The 19,415-nt window shown below is 46.9% G+C and overlaps 1 protein-coding gene across 1 annotated transcript in view; it reads left to right on the top strand.

Annotated features, from left to right (window-relative positions):
- The window catches only part of IGBP1 (immunoglobulin binding protein 1), a 36,871-nt gene extending 28,121 nt beyond the window's left edge, over nucleotides 1-8,750 (top strand). Inside the window, exons 6-7 of the mRNA XM_085896815.1 lie at nucleotides 7,782-7,894; nucleotides 8,113-8,750. Coding sequence (XP_085752941.1) covers nucleotides 7,782-7,894; nucleotides 8,113-8,261 — 262 coding nt within the window. The 3' untranslated portion in view covers nucleotides 8,262-8,750. The remainder of the gene's footprint in view (nucleotides 1-7,781; nucleotides 7,895-8,112) is intronic.
- Nucleotides 8,751-19,415: the final 10,665 nt, after the last annotated feature.

The following is a 19,415-nucleotide window of genomic DNA, read 5'->3' as shown; positions in this document are numbered from 1 at the left end:
GTGAAAACCGTTGCTATGGACGCTTTTGTTGGCTAGTAACGGCTGAAAAACGACTAAATTCGACTTGATCGACTACCCATGTCCGCCTACCGGCTTGTTTATCTATAAATGCGCATAATAAATCGAGAAATTATTATAATACAGTAAGTCATCACTATCCGGATGTCCGTACGTTGTAACCCGTAATGGGGACCGCAGCTGAGGATCTCTTCCCCAACTGCCATGCCTACGCAGCAACGTGTCCTGTCATTGGTTTGGTAAATAAATGGCCATAACTTGGGAACCACTTGTCCGATTAATATCAAACCTTGAAAAGGCACATACTCAGGTTCCCAGCATTATACCTTGTAAGTTTCAATTAGATCGGACCAGTGGTTGTCGAGAAACAGCGGTCACATACACATACACATACTCATACACACACTCTGCTGGAATTATAGATAGATGTCTTGTGATTTCCGCAAAATAATTTGAAATAGATTGAAGAGTTGGGGATCATTTAGACACTGCATTATGAATGCTGGTGGAAGAGAGGGGCAAAGGGTGGGTTTAATTTCGAAAAGGAAAGTTAGGGAAGTATGATAAAAAGGATCAGAGGCTCAGAGGAAAATAGGTATTATGGTAAAGGAAGGGGGGGGGGCTGTGTGTGATGCTTTGGCATGTTTTGATTCGAGCTTTGTCAGGGCAGAGGCAAGTGAGCACTGAGAGCATTTAACTTAAAAAAAATTTTAATACAAGGTCTAAAGCTTGTAACGGAGCTGCGACTCACACACACATGGACATACTGACAAGACAAACGCTTAAAACAGCCACTGAATTTAGGGGAAGTGCCATCACTTTCCGGAATACTCTGGGTACCAGCGCCGTCACAGCAATGGTACTGCTTTTCTCACCGCACTCAGCGTGGCATTTCCTCTTCCCCATAGATGCCGACTGATGGGGATTGTCCGTGCTCTATCCTTTTAAATGCTGAATATCCAGCAAGGAATCGGCACTTACCATTTTTGAAGTCTGGTATGACTCGGCCAGGGTTTGAACTGCAGACCTGCCAGACTCGGAGCGGACGCTCTAACCATTACATCACAATCTGGTGGACTGATGCCATTTTAAGATTTGCTGACATGCTGAACCTGCAAAGGGTTTTAATAATAATTACCTGTATCTATGAAACCATGCAATGCAAAAAAATGTAAACCTCGCACCTGTTAAGACCTCCCCATGGGGGAACATGTGTTTATTTTTTTTTTGTGACATCATTGGTGAAGTGGTATCCCAGTGAAAATTCGACATGGAGAACGCTGCATCGGAAAAAATTGAAATTTCTTGAGCATCATCTACGCAACAATTCACCGAAGAAAAAAATATTATAACATCAAAGGTCACTTGGTTCGGCAGCCATATTGTTTTGAAAAAAAAAAATTAATCTTCTTTTCCAGACCGGCTGGACAGATTGAGGTGAAACTTTATAAGGATATACAAGGAGGCACAGGAGGAGGCCATTCGGCCCATCATGCCTGCACCACACCAATACCAGATTTAATCAATCCATCGATTACCCCTTCCCTTCGTGTGCAGCCTTTTGACTGCTACACTGGTACTCATTTTGCCGATCTCGGAAGGATGACTGGCTGAGTCAACCCCCTGGTGTTAATTCAGTGGAAAACAGGGCTTGAACTCAGGACCCTAGGATCCCAAGCCACCACCCTTACCGCTAAGCCAACACCAGGTTAAGTTCTTTCCCCATGACATCCTTTTACAAGTTTGTTAATTTCTAATTGATAGGTCACATGGTTTGGTGGCCATATTGAATTTACTCTAAAACCGACAAACGTCTTCTCCAGAACGGCTGGTAAGATAAAGGGGAAACTTCACACATATTGCTCAAGGGTTGGGAATATAAGTTTGTTAATGAATAATTGATAGGTCACATGGTTTGGCAGCCATATTGGATTGAAGAAAAATACTAAATAATGTTTTCTCTGGAACCACTTATCCTATTGAAGTGAAACTTTGCAACCATCATCGAAGTCTCATGTTGCATCAAAGCCGGACATCTTGGTACCCAGTCATCACTGCCAGCAGTTACAAAGTGTCAGTTCTAATTATTATTATTAACGAGAAAAGCACTCGGGAGAGTGCGTACCTTCGCCAGGCTGAACAGTTTATGTTTTGTATCCCACTGGTGGGCTGGATCTGCATCTGCATCTACATCACTTTAAAAATTCTTGGATCTGGATCCGGATCTTCACCAAAATCAAAGCAATTCATCCTGTCACACACCCAAGCTGTCCACCAATTTTCATCAGAATCCATCCATGACTTTTTTGAGACATCCTTCTCACAGACAAACAAACTGATGAATACATAACCTCCATCCACCTTCAGTGGCAGAGGTAATAAATGCTCCATTGCAAGAAACTTCATTGCAGGAGGAGGTTATTAGGCCGATCAATGTGTGCGTTCGTATTACCCACTTGTGGTTGATAGTCCATGCTCTGTCCTTTTCAACGCGAAGTGTCGAGCAAGGAAGTAGCATGTACCATTTTTGAAGTTTTTGGTATGAATTGAACAGTGTTCGAACGGCCTACCTTCCAGACCCCAATCGGAGGCTCTCTAACCATTACACCACTGAGTCTGGGTTGTATGATAAATGTTGGTTCATGAAAAAATATTTTCACGAAAAAAAAATAAGTGACCACTATATTCGGTATTGTTGTGTTTCTGTCTATCTGTCTGTCTGTTGGCTGCTCTAAGAGCACCCTTATTCTGGACATTTCCATCTGTCTGTCTATCCGCAAAACTTTGGTCAAGCCTCAGGGCTAAACCACTCACCGATTCCAATGAAATTTGGTTTGTAGAACCAATATTTCTGGGAATCGTGTGCTTTCGAATATGGGACCCCAGGCCCTAGCAACGGCCCTTTTAAAGTGGTCAAAAATCGAATAAAAATTTAAAAATCGAAGCTTACAGTTCTGTGTGCAATCTATCTCGCTCCCTTCATGCCAATTTGCAGCCCTAACAAAAAATATTTGTAGGAGGAGATAGGTTTTGGGCGAGTACATGTCGAACATTTCAGAAACGGTTAATTGCGAATATCTCTAAGAGAAAGAGTCTGATTTTGATGAAACCTGGGTGAAATGTGTACAATGTGGCTCGCATGTACACAAAAATAAATGGTTGCTATGCACACCTCCGTTGCTTAGCAACAGCTAAAATACTTTATCGTACATTGTACACTTATTGTGGACTGTACAAAAAAAATCAATACTTCCGAGTGACCAGTTTTTTTTTTTGTGCCCAAGGAGAATGTCTTACAGCATCATATAAAGAAAGAAAATCTTTAGCGAATAGATAAATGGAATTATCTGCCATTTGTTAGAGTCTATTTGGAAACATGCCTGAAATTTCACAAGGTGGGTTTCTGGGTGCAAACTAAGAGGGCTGTGATAATCATATTTCATATTTATTGTGCTAAATTGATTGATAGCATGTACATGAATATCGGTGAGTCACGTCGGCAGCTTTCCCTCTAGAGCGAGCAGCCATGTCGCCTACCGGCTTGTCTGTCTGTCTCTGTCTGTCCGTCTGTCCTGAGCAGAGCTCCGTGGGTTTTGATCCGATCCTGATAAAATTTTGGTGGAAGGTTTATATCATGATGTAGTTGTGTTTTCCTGAGAATGGGCGTGGTGCACCCATTGTGGGCGGAGCCACACCCAAAAAACATGCGTTTTTAGGGGGTAGCCGATTTCAATTTGCATCTTCTCCTCGGGGGTTTGTCGAATCTGGCAGGGGTTTCGGTATTTGGTTAGCCCAATGGCACCTGCATAGCCCCACGGAGCTCGATTTTTCATTTTCGTCACAAGGTCACGAACTTAGAAAATTGCGAATTGTGTTTTTAGCGGGTAGCCAATTTCAATTTACATCTTCTCCTTGGGGGTTTGTCGAATCTGGCTGGGGTTTCGGTATTTGGCTCACCCAATGGCACCTGCATAGCCCCACTGAGCTCGATTTTTTTTTTTTTTTTTTCATTTTCATCCCAAGGTCAAGGTCACAAGGTCACGAACTTAAAAAATTTCGAATTTTGACATAAAAATCGTATGACTGCCCAAACTTTGAGAGCTGGGATGACAATATTTTTTATGCATAATCTTGAGGTCATTCCCCACCTAAAGTCTTGAAACCATTTTGCTCTATCTCGAACACCTTGCCCGTGGCGACCCCTTCAAATTTGTTTTTAAGCTGATTTCATCAAAGTATAGATAATCCAAGGAGTGTGAAATGCCATATAGCCTATATGATGTTATATTGTTCCTGGAATGTTCCAGAGGAAGTTTTGCACCAAAGGTCATAATCCTTGACCTTTGACCTTTAAAGTTCACAAAGGTCAAATTTTCAAAGTTGTGGGGATCGAACCGGGTTTTCGACCTTCGACGAACTAACTCCAATAAGCTATAGCACGTATCCTGTTTCCTTATTTTAATGTCCACAGCATTGTTTTGTGACCTTTAAAGGTTATGCAAAGGTCAAATTTTTAAAGTTGTTGAACGAAACCGGATTTTCGACATTTTGCAGCTAATAACCTGTCACTCGTTCCACATCATGTTGATCATTTTTATAACTTGGTCAAACATTATCACATTGTCTCATCCTTGACTTCTGAAACAATCTACATTGTCAAATACCGCTCGTTAACCATCGTCATCTTCAGACTTGTCTTATTAAATGTTACCATCATTTCGTCAAATTTTTTTGTAAAACAAACACATCAGAATTGAGTTGCTTTTCTCGACAATGTTCTAAAAATCAAAACCTTATTCTGTCATTATTAAAAAAGAAAAAATCCTTTTGTTTCTTGTGCCCCCACTGTCTTCAGGTCACAGCAAGGTGTCTTCACCTGCACTCTCTCATTAGCATCCTTTGTTTTAAATATTTACCTCTTTGTGATTTAATCCTTAATTTTTTTTAGGTTAAAGAAAACTTGTGCTATTCTCTGCAACGTTTACCAACATTGCCACGTGGTCTTATTGCGCTGGCACACATTTGGTTGGGTAAGGGGGGGTGGTTTGAGGGGGGAGCGTTGACCTTTTCATGCTGTTGGGAAGCTTCCTTGCAAGATAGAATTGGGTGACACTGTCCTGAAAACTACATAGAAAAGGACAAACATCTGTTGAGTTTTCCTATGTTGCATGATGATTCATTCATGGTTTGATGTGGGAGTGGTGGGGGTTGGGGGGTTTATTTCCCGCTTTTCATGCAATGACCATGTTGTTGGGTTATTTCTCCGAAATATGCTCAGAGAGTGGGTCCAGGTGTCTGGTACATACGTACAGTGGGGAGAACAAGTATTTGATACACTGCCGATTTTGCAGGTTTTCCCACTTACAAAGCATGTAGAGATCTGTAATTTTTATCATAGGTACACTTCAACTGTGAAAGACGGAATCTAAAATAAAAATCTTGAAAATCACATTGTATGATTTTTAAATAATTAATTTGCATTTTATTGCATGAAATAAGTATTTGATACATCAGACAAACAGAATTCAATATTTGGTACAGAAACCTTTGTTTGCAATTACAGAGATCAGACGTTTGCTGTAGTTCTTAACCAGGTTTGCACAGACTGCAACAGGGATTTTGGCCCACTCCTCCATGCAGATCTTCTCCAGATCCTTCAGGTTTCGGGGCTGTCGCTGGGCAACACAGACTTTCAGCTCCCTCCAAAGATTTTCTATTGGGTTCAGGTCTGGAGACTGGCGAGGCCACTCCAGGACCTTGAGATGCTTCTTGCGGAGCCACTCCTTAGTTGCCCTGGCTGTGCGTTTCGGGTCGTTGTCATGCTGGAAGACCAAGCCACACCCCATCTTCAATGCTCTTGTTGAGGGAAGGAGGTTGTTTGCTAAGATCTCATGATACATGGCCCCATCCATCCTCCCCTCAATACGGTGCAGTCGTCCTGTCCCCTTTGCAGAAAAGCATCCCCAAATAATGATGTTTCCACCTCCATGCTTCACGGTTGGGATGGTGTTCTTGGGGGTTGTACTCATCCTTCTTCCTCCAAACACGGCGAGTGGAGTTTAAACCAAAAAGCTCTATTTTGGTCTCATCAAACCACATTACCATCTCCCATTCCTCCTCTGGATCATCCAGATGGTCATTGGTAAACTTCAGACAGGCCTGGACATGCGCTGGCTTGAGCAGAGGGACCTTGCGTGCGCTGCAGGATTTTAATCCATGACGGCGTAGTGTGTTACTGATGGTTTATTTTGATACAGTGGTCCCAGCTCTCTTCAGGTCATTGACCAGGTCCTGCCATGTAGTTCTGGGCTGATCCCTCACCTTTCTCATGATTATTGAGGCTCCACGAGGTGAGATCTTGCATGGAGCCCCAGACCGAGGGAGATTGACTGTTATCTTGAACTTCTTTCATTTTCTAATAATTGCGCCAACAGTTGTTATCTTCTCACCAAGCTGCTTGCCTATTGTCCTGTCGCCCATCCCAGACTTGTGCAAGTCTACAATTTTGTCCCTGATGTCCTTCGACAGCTCTCTGGTCTTGCCCATTGTGGAGAGGTTGGAGTCTGATTGATTGAATGTGGACAGCTGTCTTTTATGCAGATAACGAGTTCAAACAGGTGCAGTTAATACAGGTAATGAGTGGAGAATGGGAGGACTTCTTAAATACAAAACTAACAGGTCTGTGAGAGCCAGAATTCTTACTGGTTGGTCGGTGATCAAATACTTATTTCATGCAATAAAATGCAAATTAATTATTTTAAAATCATACAATGTGATTTTCAGGATTTTTGTTTTAGATTCCGTCTTTCACAGTTGAAGTGTACCTCTGATAAAAATTACAGACCTCTACGTGCTTTGTAAGTGGGAAAACCTGCAAAATCGGCAGTGTATCAAATACTTGTTCTCCCCACTGTATGTACATCCATTAACACTTGACTAAAACCTCTTCTCACAAACTACCCGACCGATATTGGCCAAATTTGGTATGATGTGTCAGTACAGCAAGGTCTCAAGGGGTTGTGCTCCCCATACAGGTGTGCCCCTATTCGGGGGGGTTTGCCCCACATATTGGTATTTTATTCGAAAAACCGTCATTCAGACCAAACAAAGCATCGTGACCATGTCCGAACCTAAAGTTTTGCTCCTCATGGCCGTATCTCCCCTGGAAAGGGAGCCACGGTGGGTCTCCCTCCCCAATATCGCTCATATTCACGAAAACATATTTTCCCCATAACCTACATAACCGATATGAACCAAATTTGGTACGATGCATCAGAACAGTGAGGTCTCTTGGGGTTGTGCTCTCCATCTGGATCTGCCTCCAATAAGACGCTGAAAGGGGGGGGGAGGGGGGAGCAGGTTCACCTGAAATTCAGGTAACTTACGAAAAAATTTTTTTCAGAAAACGACAGCCAGATGCAGACCAGTCTTCCCGAAACATAAGGACCATGCCGTTAACTTAAGTTGTGCTCCCCATGACCGTACCATTTCAGTAAGGGGGACCATGGTCCCTTCCCTCTAATTCCTCATTTTGACCCTGCCTGTTTGGTAAATAACCACCAGTCTCCCACAGGCAATTTTTTTTTTATTTTTTTTTATTTTTTGCCCTGTAACAATATTATCCCTCAATTTTCAAGATTTTCTTCCTTTGGTCTTTTTTCTGTTGTCACATCGTGTTTTATCTTTCCTCGCTGATACAACATAACTGTTTTATATTGACGTGTAAGTTCCAAATTCAATGTGTCAATATGTCCACATGGCAGGGTGTTTGGATCGGCTTATCCCAGCCTGCCTTCCATGACTGTTGTTGAGTGGTACGAGGAGCACAAGCGAAAAGGAGTTCTTCCTGATCAAGGAATACCTGCAGCGACATTCGGTCAGTTCACAAAGCGTGAGAACTATTTCTCTGTAGAATTGCTTACACAGCAGATATGCTTTTTTGTGATTGCTTGGATGAACCTGTCATGCTCCCAATGCCGAGTTGGTGGCATAACGTATTCCTTTTTGAAAGATAGTCACCTTCATGAACACTGTTTGTTTGAGTTGTGTTAAATTATGTTGTGTTAAATGCCATCACACATCCTTTCTTCTCAGAAAATGGCAAACGTGATAACACCAAAAGTGACGAAGAAGAAGAAGAAGAAGAAGAAGAAGATGAAGATTCTCTGCAAAGGGCACGACAGTGGGATGATTGGAAAGACACGCATCGTCGTGGCTGGGGAAACCGTCAAAACATGGGCTAAGTGTTTGGAAAATGCAACCAAATCTCTCTTAATTGTTCTGTGCTTTAAAAATTGCCTTTTGCCCCTTCCTAGCAGAGTTTTTACTCAACTCTATTTTTATTCATCTGCATCTATTTATCTTAATGATCCTCCCCACTTCATGGAAGACTTATTTAATGCTTTTTAGTCGATTCCTTTTTGCCTCTCCTCTCCTCTCCTCTCTTCTGCATGCCCTCTGAAATAACCAGTGTTTTAAAGTCAAAGTAAGTTTGTTTTGTTGGTTTGTTGTTTTTCTGTTTGGTTTTTTTTTTTCTTCTTTCTTTTTGGACAGTCATTACATTCTGGCTGGAATAGTTTCACCCCTCCTTATCTTATCTTTCCAGATCTTCTCGTTGTGCATCAACACGTATTGGAATCAAATTTGTTCATATGTTTGCTGTGAGATATAAAAAGTAAATCGAAGTGTGCTTGTGGTTTGATGCTTACCAAATAAAAGGGCAAATGCCATCATTTTTGGCAGGCATGGAACTTCAATGTTGGGGGAAAGGAAGGGGGGGCAGTGGCAGTGCGGTTCAAAAGAAAACACTTAATTGGGAATTTAATTTAGAATAAAAATCCATTTGCATGTTACTAAGGACTATTTTTGACACAAAAAAAACCTGAAAATACATTAAAATTTTTATTTTTGTTCACAATTTGAGGCCAGCAAAGTGAAGATCTATTCATATCCATTTAAAAGTTCAGTAACCAGTCTGAGTTCATGGCTAATGTAATTCATTTGTCGTGATGCTCTCATCATAGCACTATGGTGGTGACAGGTAGGTTAAGCACCATTTTATTTGGAAGTTTGGCTGACAGGATGTCTTCGAGGTACGCACACTCACCTTTAAGCTGTCTCGCCTGGGTTCAAATGCGGACCCAGCTATAAACTGTCATCCTGGTGTTTCACGGGCAGGGTGATTCATCGATGTGTGTGCTATTAAACGGGAATCTTCTAATGTCTCTTCCCCACTGTTTTGTCCTTCCCACTCCCTCCCCTCTTGTCTCATGTCCCCCTTGCTGTACGTTGTGTGTTGCTCTCACACGAGCCTTGACAAGGTATACAAAAAAAAATCCCATTTGCCAGCATTAGTTGGGGGACGTTAAAGATCCCATGGTGTCTTGTACGAAGAGTAGGCGAGCTATAACCAGCACCCTGAGCAAATTCCAAATTCCTGCCCTAACCAACAGATGGCATTGCATTAGCAGCAGAACCATGCCCTCAGCCAATGATGCTCCCTAGGAGCCTTGTGCTGCATATGAAAGAAGAGGAGGTTGGATGTTTATTAGGGAAGCATCTTGTACATCATGAAGGTGAATAATACAAAAGTTGTGGTAGACTAAATGGGTTCACTCACCCTTGAACAGAAAGCTAAATGTTAATATAACGGTATTTGACAAGTTGGGACTCGCAGGCAATATTTTCAAATGTTAAAAGGAAAAGTTTTTTTTATTTTTTATTTTTTATTTTTTAAAGCCTATGCCTCAAGGATGTCACGGAACAATTGAATGCCTCCCACGTAGTCCAGATTTAAAGCCACTTGACTTTTTTTTTTCTTTGATTTGAGGACACCTGAAATCAGATGATGAAAGATCTATCAAAGATATTGAGAAGAAGAAGATATGGAAGATATCATCTATCTATCGAAGATGTAAAGAATAAAATCAGAAACTAATGTTGTAAAATCAATGTGTCCATGTTAAGAAACGGTCAAAGAAACTTACATACAGGGATCGATATGTCAGTGGCTTGCAATTTGAGCGATTGTTCGAATAAAATTGTAAAATAAATATCCCTCTTATTCCGGACTTTTGAAACATCCTATTGTTTCCTTCAGCATGCAGTACTTGCTTTTGCGTGAGTTGCTGAAACTGATTTTGTTTTATACTTTTAAGGTTGAGGTTCCTGTTACTGCAAAGGAGTTTTCTTTATGTTAAACAAGTACGGTATTGAGATACATGGAAGACAAAGGGAAACAGTAGGATCTGCACAAGAGGAGAAATTGCAGGTGTCTGGTGGTAATGGGGTCTTGGCAGTGTGACCACTCCTTGGCTTGTTTCACAAGATCTTGGCTATTCGTTGTTCACCTTGGCGTCTTGGTTTTCTCTAGGTTTTCTTGGCATATAGGTTTTCTATTGTCATTGCTTTTCCGAAACCTTGTGAATTCTTGGTTTTTTTCATTGGCTCACCTTTGCATTTATGAAAACGAGGAGTGGTCACACTGGGTCTCGGAGGGTGTCGTAAAGCTCAGAGAAAGATACAGGAGAGACTGAGCAGAAGACTTCCTGGATTGCTCGATAGCGCTCGAAGGCAGTTGTACAGGTGAAAGAGGGAGATGAATGATTGGCATGGTATATAGGTGAAATAGAGAAATATTTTGTTTGTAAAGAAAATCACGTTCGAGGTTTTATCGTCACAAATTCCATGTTGATTTTGGGTCCTATACGAACCCACGTTCAAATCCCATGAAATCACTACATGTATTTGTCTCTTCTCTATTCTTGTCCTTGTAATTCACAGCAACGTGCAGTGAGCTTGGTGTTGGCTTAACGGTTAAGGTGGCTGCCTTAAGATATTAGGGTCTTGAGTTTGAGGCCTTTGATTGGCACCAGGTGGGTTGATTTAGCCTGTCGTCCTTCGAAGGTCGGCAAAATGAGTTCCAGCTTACTGGAAACGGGGGCACTTCATCCAGCGGCACAGCTGCGCTCCCAGCAATGATGCAACCAGGAGCCACACTTTCGTCAGCCCAATAATCAGCTCGTGTGGGATTTCGAACGGCTTTTAAAGAGGTTTTGGCATTTCAAAATGTTCTGCATCAACTCAGGCTGTCAGCATGATGTTCTGCTTGACATTTTGATCATTTTTGTCACCACAAAAAAAACAGAGCTTTTTGTTTACATTTCACACATGGCTAAATATTGATCTTTGCAATCGCACATTTCGAACCAAGAACAAACAAACGAACAAAAAAAAAAGATTCAATATCCACGAAGGCGGAAGTTTTGTGATGTAATGTGCAAGGGTGAGCCGAGGGCGGTCATGCTGCGTGAAATTCATGCTCTCCCGCTCCCTTCCTAACCACGAAATCTCTGATGCAATTTCCTCCAAGCTTAACCTGACGTCATGCAAATATAAAATTATTTCCACTCGCTGCCACATCGCCGACTTCCGATAAATTATATATTTAAAAACAATAGAATATATATATATATATATATATATATATATATATATATATATATATATATATATATATATATATATATATATATATATAAATGGATAAGGTGGGAGCTAATGGCGCTGCTTCAAATGTGACGGTATGCCATTTTATTTTGCCATCGGTTGTTAGTTAATCTTACGTGCAAACCAATCTCCTCTGTCAGTTCATCCATCCTCCTCCTCATCCACCCTCTTCACTCCCACAATATATAAGCCTGGTGTTGATTTAACGGTTAAAGGTAGCTGGCTTAAGACGTTAGGGCCTTGAGTTCAAGCCACTTTTAACCATTGAATTAACACCAGATGGGTTGATTCTCCCTGAGGTTGGCAAAATGAGTACCAGCTCGCTGGTAATAGGGACATAGCATCAGCAGCACAGCTGTTCCCCCAGCAAAAAATGCAACCAAACAGCCACAGGCTACAGATTAATAAATAGCTTGTCCTGGCACGGATGTGGTCATTGTCCTCACTGCACTTGTCAAAGGCCTTGAATATCCCTTGGAGCACAGTCAAGACAATCATTAAGAAGTGGAAGGCATATGGTGCCACTAAGACCCTGCCGAGATCAGGCCATCCCTCCAAACTGGATGACCGAGGAAAGAGGAGATTGATCAGAGAGGCCACCAGGAGGCCCACGACAAAGAGGTACTGGACTTTATGGCAAAGACTGGTCACTGTGTGCATGTGACAACAATATCACAAACACTCCAAGTCTGGCCTGTATGGTAGGGTGGCAAGAAGGAAGCCATTACTCAAAAAAAAAACCCCCACCTTGAGTCCCGGTTGAGGTATGCAAAAAAAACACTCCGGAGATTCTCAAGCCATGTGGCATAAAGTTTTGCGGTCGGATGAGACCAAGATGGAACTTTTTGGCCTAAATCCAAAACGTTACGTTTGGTGCAAACGCAACACAGCACAGCACCCAAAGAACACCATCCCCACTGTAAAGCATGGTGGTAGCTGTGCTGTATCACGTGATTGGGTTTTCATCGTCGATCATCGGCGAACAGACCGCGCGTAGACTCAATGGCCTGAAGCTTATCAGGTCAAACCTCACGCTGTTTACGTACACCCGCGAGAAGATAACACCAGTCGGGATGGCAGACGTGTCTGTGCGGTACCAAGGCCAGGTCGCCACGCTTCCGCTGTACGTCGTGCGGGGGAGGGGACCGTCTCTCCTCGGCCGAGATTGGCTGTCCCGCATCAGGCGAGACTGGGCCGCAGTTCACCTTGTGCAACCCGTGCCGAGCCGGTGGGACGATCAGTTGGAGAAGATTCTTCAAAGACATCAAGGTTTGTTTTGCGACGACCTTGGGAAACTCAAGGGCGGGGAGGCAAAGCTCTTCCTGAAGGAGGGGGTGGTTCCTCGTTTTTGTAAACCACGACCAGTGCCATATGCCCTGCGGGACAAGGTCAAGGGTGAACTGGATAGGCTGGAGGCCTGTGGATTGATCAAACGGGTGTCGGACTCAGATTGGGCCACCCCGGTCGTCACGGTGCTGAAACGGAATGGAGACGTCTGATTGTGCGGGGACTTCAAATCCACGGTTAACCCGGGGCTCAGCGTGGAGCAATATCCACTGCCGTCAATCGCTGAAATATATGCGCGATTGGCGGGGAGTCAATACTTCACGAAGCTAGACCTGCGTGATGCATATTTTCACCTGGCGATGGATCCTGGGGGTAGCGAGCTTTTGACAATCAACACGTGTCAAGGGCTCTATCGATATACCCGACTCTGTTTTGGGATTGCTTCGGCCCCAGCCTTGTGGCAGAAAGCCATGGATCAGGTTTGCATTGGCCTGCCCGCTCAGACCGACCTGGACGATGTGCTCATTGCGGGGAAAACGGCGGACGAGCACCTTGCGAACATTGCCCAAGTGCTGACAAAGCTAGAAGCGTGCGTCCTGCGCTTGAACAGGGACAAGTGCGTGTTCTTCAAGCAGCGCTTGGAATACCTCGGGCACATCATCACGCTGGATGGGGCTGTTGAAAGGTCCTTGGAAGTTGGAGGCGATTCAACACATGCCGCCACCTCGCGACAAGACGCAGCTGCGCTCGTTCATTGGTATGGCCCAGTATTACCAAAGGTTCGTGCGCGGGCTCAGCTCACAACTTGCGCCGTTAACACGGTTGCTCAGGAAGGACGAGCGCTGGGCTTGGGGGCCTGCACACCAGGTGGCATTCAACCACGTCAAGCGGCTGCTTACAGAGGATACGGTCCTCGTGCACTATGAGCCTGTGCGTCCGCTCTTATGCGACAGCTCTGCAAATGGCATTGGGGCAGTGCTCTCCCACAGGATGGACGATGGTTCCGAGCGGACTGTTTGTTTTGCATCCAGGACACTGTCCACAGCAGAGCGGGAATATGCCCAGATCGAGCGGGAGGCTCTCAGCCTCGTCTGGGGTGTGCGGAGGTTTCATCAATACCTGCTGGGGTGGCATTTCACTTTGCAGATGGATCACAAACCGCTTCAATTCATCCTGAGACCCGAATGCGGGGTACTGGTGGTAGCGCTCACGCGAATACAGCGGTGGTGTCTGTTTCTTGCTGCTTACGATTATGATGTTCAGTTCCAAAGCACCGAGAAGCATGCTCACTGCGACGGGTTCTCACGCTTGCCGTGTGCGGAGGGTCCAGTTGCGTCTGAATTGGCCGACCGGGTCGATGTGTTCGCGCTGGGCCAGGTCCAAAGCAGGCCGATCACGGCCAGACAGGTTGCGGTGGAATCGGCTCGTGAACCGGTGCTCGCCCGTGTCGTCCAGGCGATTTCTACGGGTAATTGGAGGGATCTGCCTTCGACAGGTCTACCTTCTAACTTTATGTCAGGTCAGGTTCGATCTGTGACCTGCTACAGGTACCATGTAAACCTGTACGAACCTGTTCCATGGTCGGGTTGTCGGCGACTAAACTGTCTCCCCCACCAGGTTTTCTGGTGAGGAGGGTGTTTGGATATGGACACCCAGCAGGATTAAAAACAAAACCTATCAAAGGGCGGAGGAGCTCCTTGTGAGCCAACGGCCATCCATATCTAGTGCCCAACTGTGTCTGCGGACGTCCTCCTGCAGTTGGGTTACTTTTTATGAGGAGGATGGTGGCAGGATTTGCACTCCGGCCACCGTAAAACCCTTCATTCCGCAAAACGCAAAAACGCAAAAAAAATCTGACGGGTCACGACGGGATTGTCCGTCCGGTGGGCGACGTGCCGCGATTCGAGTTACGTGGCCGCTCGCACGCCGGCGGGCGCGAATCCGCAACACTGGTGTCAGGTCGTGGGACACAAACTCATCCCCCTCCTCGCGGCACTGGTATCAGAGAACGGGAAAACGGGCTCTCCTGTCTCCAGCTAAATTCACGGAAATCGGTCCAGGGGTGAGAGGAGCGACCCCCGATTCCCTCCAAATTACGAGCGATTCAAATTATCGCTTTACGAGAAATAAGATGGCGTCTCAAGGCGAGCGGGAGCCGGGGGTATTAGAAATGGATTTAGAATGTGTAGAATCCATGGTCCAGGATGAAAACCCCATGCAGGAAATGTTGGTTGTGCAGGAACATGAACTCCCCCAACTGAACCCAGAGTTCGAAATGGGCGCAGTGGCTGGGGTGGCGGACAAACGGCCCCCACGTGCGAATTCGCCCACGGATCGGACAATGGAAATGTTTGAGGCATTGATGAGGAAAATGGATGCGAATACACAACAAATGAACGAAGTGAAAACGAAAATGGATACAAACACGAACGAAATAAAAGGCATGAACGAAAAGATGGATACAAACACAAACGAAATAAAAGGCATGAACAAGCAAATGAACGGAATGAAAACTAATATGGAAACAAATGCGCAAGGAATGAAGGAAGAAATGAAAGAGCTGCGCGGTGAGACGCAGAACATGGGCCGAAGCCTGCAGGCGGGCATGAAGGCCGTTACCAGGGAGTTTAAAATGGCGACTCCACGTGTGGGAGCGAACGAGCTGGGAGGGAGTGCAAAGGCTGTCAGGCCCGTGGTGGAGGCCGTTGACAAAGTAATTCGGGAGACGTGTTTGGCGAGGGTCGTGACGGAAAAAGTGACGGTGACCGAGAGGGAAAAACTAATTGGGGTGACGGAGACGTGCACGAGTGAGATAACAAGGGAAGAGACGGAAATAATAGTTGAGACAAGGGAGATAAGGGAAGAGGTGACTGAGTTGGCAGAGACACGGGAGATGGGAACGATAGAGGGAAGACTCCACGATGAAGAGGGGGTAAGTGACGCACACACACACGGAGGTAGTGGAGGATAATGGGGGTTAGCTCGCGGACTGGGTAGAGACCTGGTGCGAGCAGCTGGATGGCCTCCTCCAGGAACGAGGGGAGGGAGTATGGCCCCTTGAGGCGAGTCACGACCAGGTGGGTTCGGTCGTGCTTTGCGAGGTCGAGGGGAGGAGTGCTGTGGACAGGTGCACGGAGAGCTTGGGGGGTATAGAGGCCCCGGAGACCCTTGTGGGGACACGAAACCCCAGTGTGGTTGTCCCGGTGTGTGTGGTGTCGAGGTGTGTGTTCACGAGTGTGGCGAAATGCGTGCTGCAACGCACGCATAGCGCGGGTGCAAGGGCGTGTGTGAGAGCGACCGGGTGGGTGACAAAGACCCCGTGTGTGGAAGCGACCCCGTGTGTGAGTGGTATGGTGGTAAGTGTGCAGAAGATCGTGCTTCCCAGCACGCCGTGTGTGGATGAGGCACCGCGAGCGAGTGCCCCCGCGTGTGTGAGTAGTATGGTTTGTGTGAGGGAAATGGCACGAGTGAGTGGAGCCACGTGTGCGAGGGAGGTGGCATGCGTGAGTGAAACGGCCAGTATGAATGGAGCACCACGTGTGAGTGGTATGGGTAGTGTGAGGGAAATGGCATGCGTGAGTGAGCGGCCGAGTGTGAGAGAGACAGCGTGTGCAAGGTCGCTGTGTGTGAGGGAGATGTCGGTGGGCATGTGTGAACATGCAGCCGCGTCTCCCGGGGCGAATGTAATGGAGTGGAGTGTGAGCGTCGTAACACGCGGGAGTGCGTGTGTTGAATGGAGACGGCGACAGAGGGACAAAAGCCGGGTAGCGGCTGTAGATGTTTCGGGGACCGTGCTGGGTTTGCCCAGCAGCGAGCGCGAGGTTCGTGCTGTGCAACGCACGAGGCCCCCACGTGCTCGCTTGCGAGAGTGAAGTCCCGGTCCGGAAACGCACGCGGTGGATTTGCCGATCCCGCGGACGGACAAAGTTTAGGCAGGATTACGGATTTGGACCGGACGGGTTCTCCACGCGATCGTGTGTGTTAAGCTCCAACGGGAAAAACACATGTGTTCGCGTGGGGAACCCCTCGAGACGTGGGGCTTGTGTTTTTTTTATGCGCACGGTGACGTCATGGCTGCACGCGGGGTTGGAATCCGGCAGGAGGGGTATCCCTGCCGGATGGTACCGTCCAAGGAGGGACGAGGTACACGTGCAGCTGCATGACGTCACGGGCAGGTGCAAAGTGCGCGAGCTGTGAGTTACCGCGCTGGTGCTGCGCATGTAAAGAAAAAAAAAAAAAGCAAGCCTCACTTTCGGGTGCACAGGATTCCCGGGCAAGGGGTGGAAGATCCCCTTACCTCGGCACAGGATGGAAACTAGTTAGGGGGAAGGGTTAGCTTAGTTAGACCGACTTCATGGGGCAGGGGTAAGTCCTCATGGAGTCCGTGGAATGGATTAGTTAGAGGGATTGTTAGTCAGATTTAGGTTGGGAAAATGGAGTATGGGATTATTTTGGAGACAGAGACAGACTTTGGATGTGTAGTGGGGACGTAGCTTAGCTACGTTAATGGAACGTGCTATAGTTAAGGGACGACGTGGGAGCACGAGTTAGTTAGGGGAGGTAGTTAGAAGGATGGCGGAGTTCAGCGGTGTGTGTGTTGAAGAGTTGTGAGTGAGTACATGTGCTGCGTGAGTGAGTGAGGCCAGCAGGTCTGTGTGAATGGAGCGAGTCTGGAATGCATGGTGCGATGAGTGACTCCCGCCCAAGGGACCCCGGGGTTAGTGTAGACTGAGTTAGGGGGTTAGTTAAATTGACAAAATGGAGGTCGTTTTGCTGTTGGTGGGAGTGTAGGCTCGAAACCCGTTTGGAGGGGTGCAGGAGCCCTGTTGACGGGCTGGGAGCGTGGCTGCGAAAGGTGAGTATCGCTAAGTGGGCACCCCGGGCACCAGGCTAGTCGGCCGTAGTAGGCCAAGGGCCCATGGGGGGCCGGGATAGCGTAGTGGGCACGGGTGCGTCTGCTTGGTGCGGGGGCCTGGGGCGCCATTAGCCGCATGGGCAGTGTTGTGGGCACGGGTGACCCTCGGAAAGGGGCCCGGGAAGCCAGCCTGCCACGTGTGCGTTTCAGGGGAGGTGCCATGGGGGGCACTCCCCGGTGTTAGGGAGCTGGTAGGCTCGGAGGCAGTGTAGTGCCCGGGGGTGCCATAGCTGGAGATTCGGCAGAGGGTCGTGCCTGCCAAGGGGAGCCACGTGTCCCAGCCATGAGACCGTGTGAGGGCACGGAGAGAAAATTGGGGGGCGAGGCCCGAAATTGTAACGACACCAACACAGGCGACGGGAATCTGGGTTGTTAGAACCAATAGTTTAAGCGAGAGGCGCTTGTTGGAAGCCCCGGGGTAGTTTAACAGGTTAATGGTTAGGGTAGATGAGGAAGTGTACCCTCCGCACCATCCATCCCCTCGCTCTCGTTGTGGGCCGCTGGACCCACTTTGGGTTAGATCGCTGAACTCTGGGGAGGGCATCTTGAGGCTTCATTGGGCCTCGACGCAGGACGCTAGCTCTCCCTTATTCCCCTCCGGGAAGGGAATGTAGGGGTTGGGAGTAGGCTAGGTGACAGGATAGGTTAGCCAAACAAGGACGATAAAGGGGGTTAGGGGACGATTTATAGTGGGGAAGTAAAAAAAAAATAAGTTGGGGCTAAATTGGGGTTTGACAAATTAAGGGAGTGGGTATAGACAGTGACAGGCAAAGGCGATAGGTTGGGAGGGAGACCGTAGAGTAGGTCTGAGCCCGCCTTCCGAGTGGCCAGCACCACCGCACTCCCTCCACCAACCTCCACTTAACGGCGAAGGCTGGCCAGCTTCATCGGCAGCTGTTGTTTTGCTGCAAGGCCTGTGCCGGCTGGATCGGCTGCAGCTGCTGTGCTGCAAGGCCTGTACCGGCCGGATCGTCTGCAGCTGTTTTCTGCAAGGCCTGTGCCGGCCAGTTCATCTGCCGGCTGTGTTTGCCTGCAGCGGCCTTGTTATACAGGCTGTGTTTGCCTGATCACCTTTGCCATGCCATGCCCACTGCCCCTGTTCACCAGCCCCGTTAAATTTTTGCTTTGCCCCCCCCTGTTAATTGCCATGTGCGCCAGGATCAGAAAGCAACAGTTTGCAAGCTGCAAGAACTGCCCTGTTGGCAGTTACAACACGGGCCTGCAGTGGCGGCCCGTGCACTGTGTTTGCGTCCATCCATTCATCCATCCATTCGTTGTGTTCATTGCGTGTGCCACTTGAGCTGGCACGGAGACTGCGTTTGTGCAGCCCATGCACCGTTGTGGTTCACTGCGTTCAGTTCAAAAGGGAAGGCCTTGGACTGCGTGTGAGCAGCCGGCTACGTTCCCTGTCACCTGCATTGTTTTGAGCCAGAGACTGCATGCGAGCAGCCTGGCTCCCTGTTAACTGCTTTCTTTTTGCAGAGTTCAATGATCCTGGGCCATGGTTTAGTGTAAAATTTGTAAGTTAAGGTTAAGATGTACTGTACATATGAGTGCGCCCGCGGCATGTCTGTCTTAGCGCCGGCAATTTTATTTAAGTCGTCCGTGTGAGTGGGTTTGTTTAGGTCGTTACTCAGCCCTCAGGTTATTTATTTTGGGGACACGAATACCATGAATGTCGCACTCA

Source organism: Eptatretus burgeri, chromosome 10, assembly GCF_056783735.1.
Source record: "Eptatretus burgeri isolate ZD-2024b chromosome 10, Ebu_testis_v1, whole genome shotgun sequence".
NCBI lineage: Eukaryota > Metazoa > Chordata > Myxini > Myxiniformes > Myxinidae > Eptatretus > Eptatretus burgeri.
Note: the sequence above shows the minus strand (reverse complement) of the source record. Positions and strands in the feature narration are given on the sequence as shown.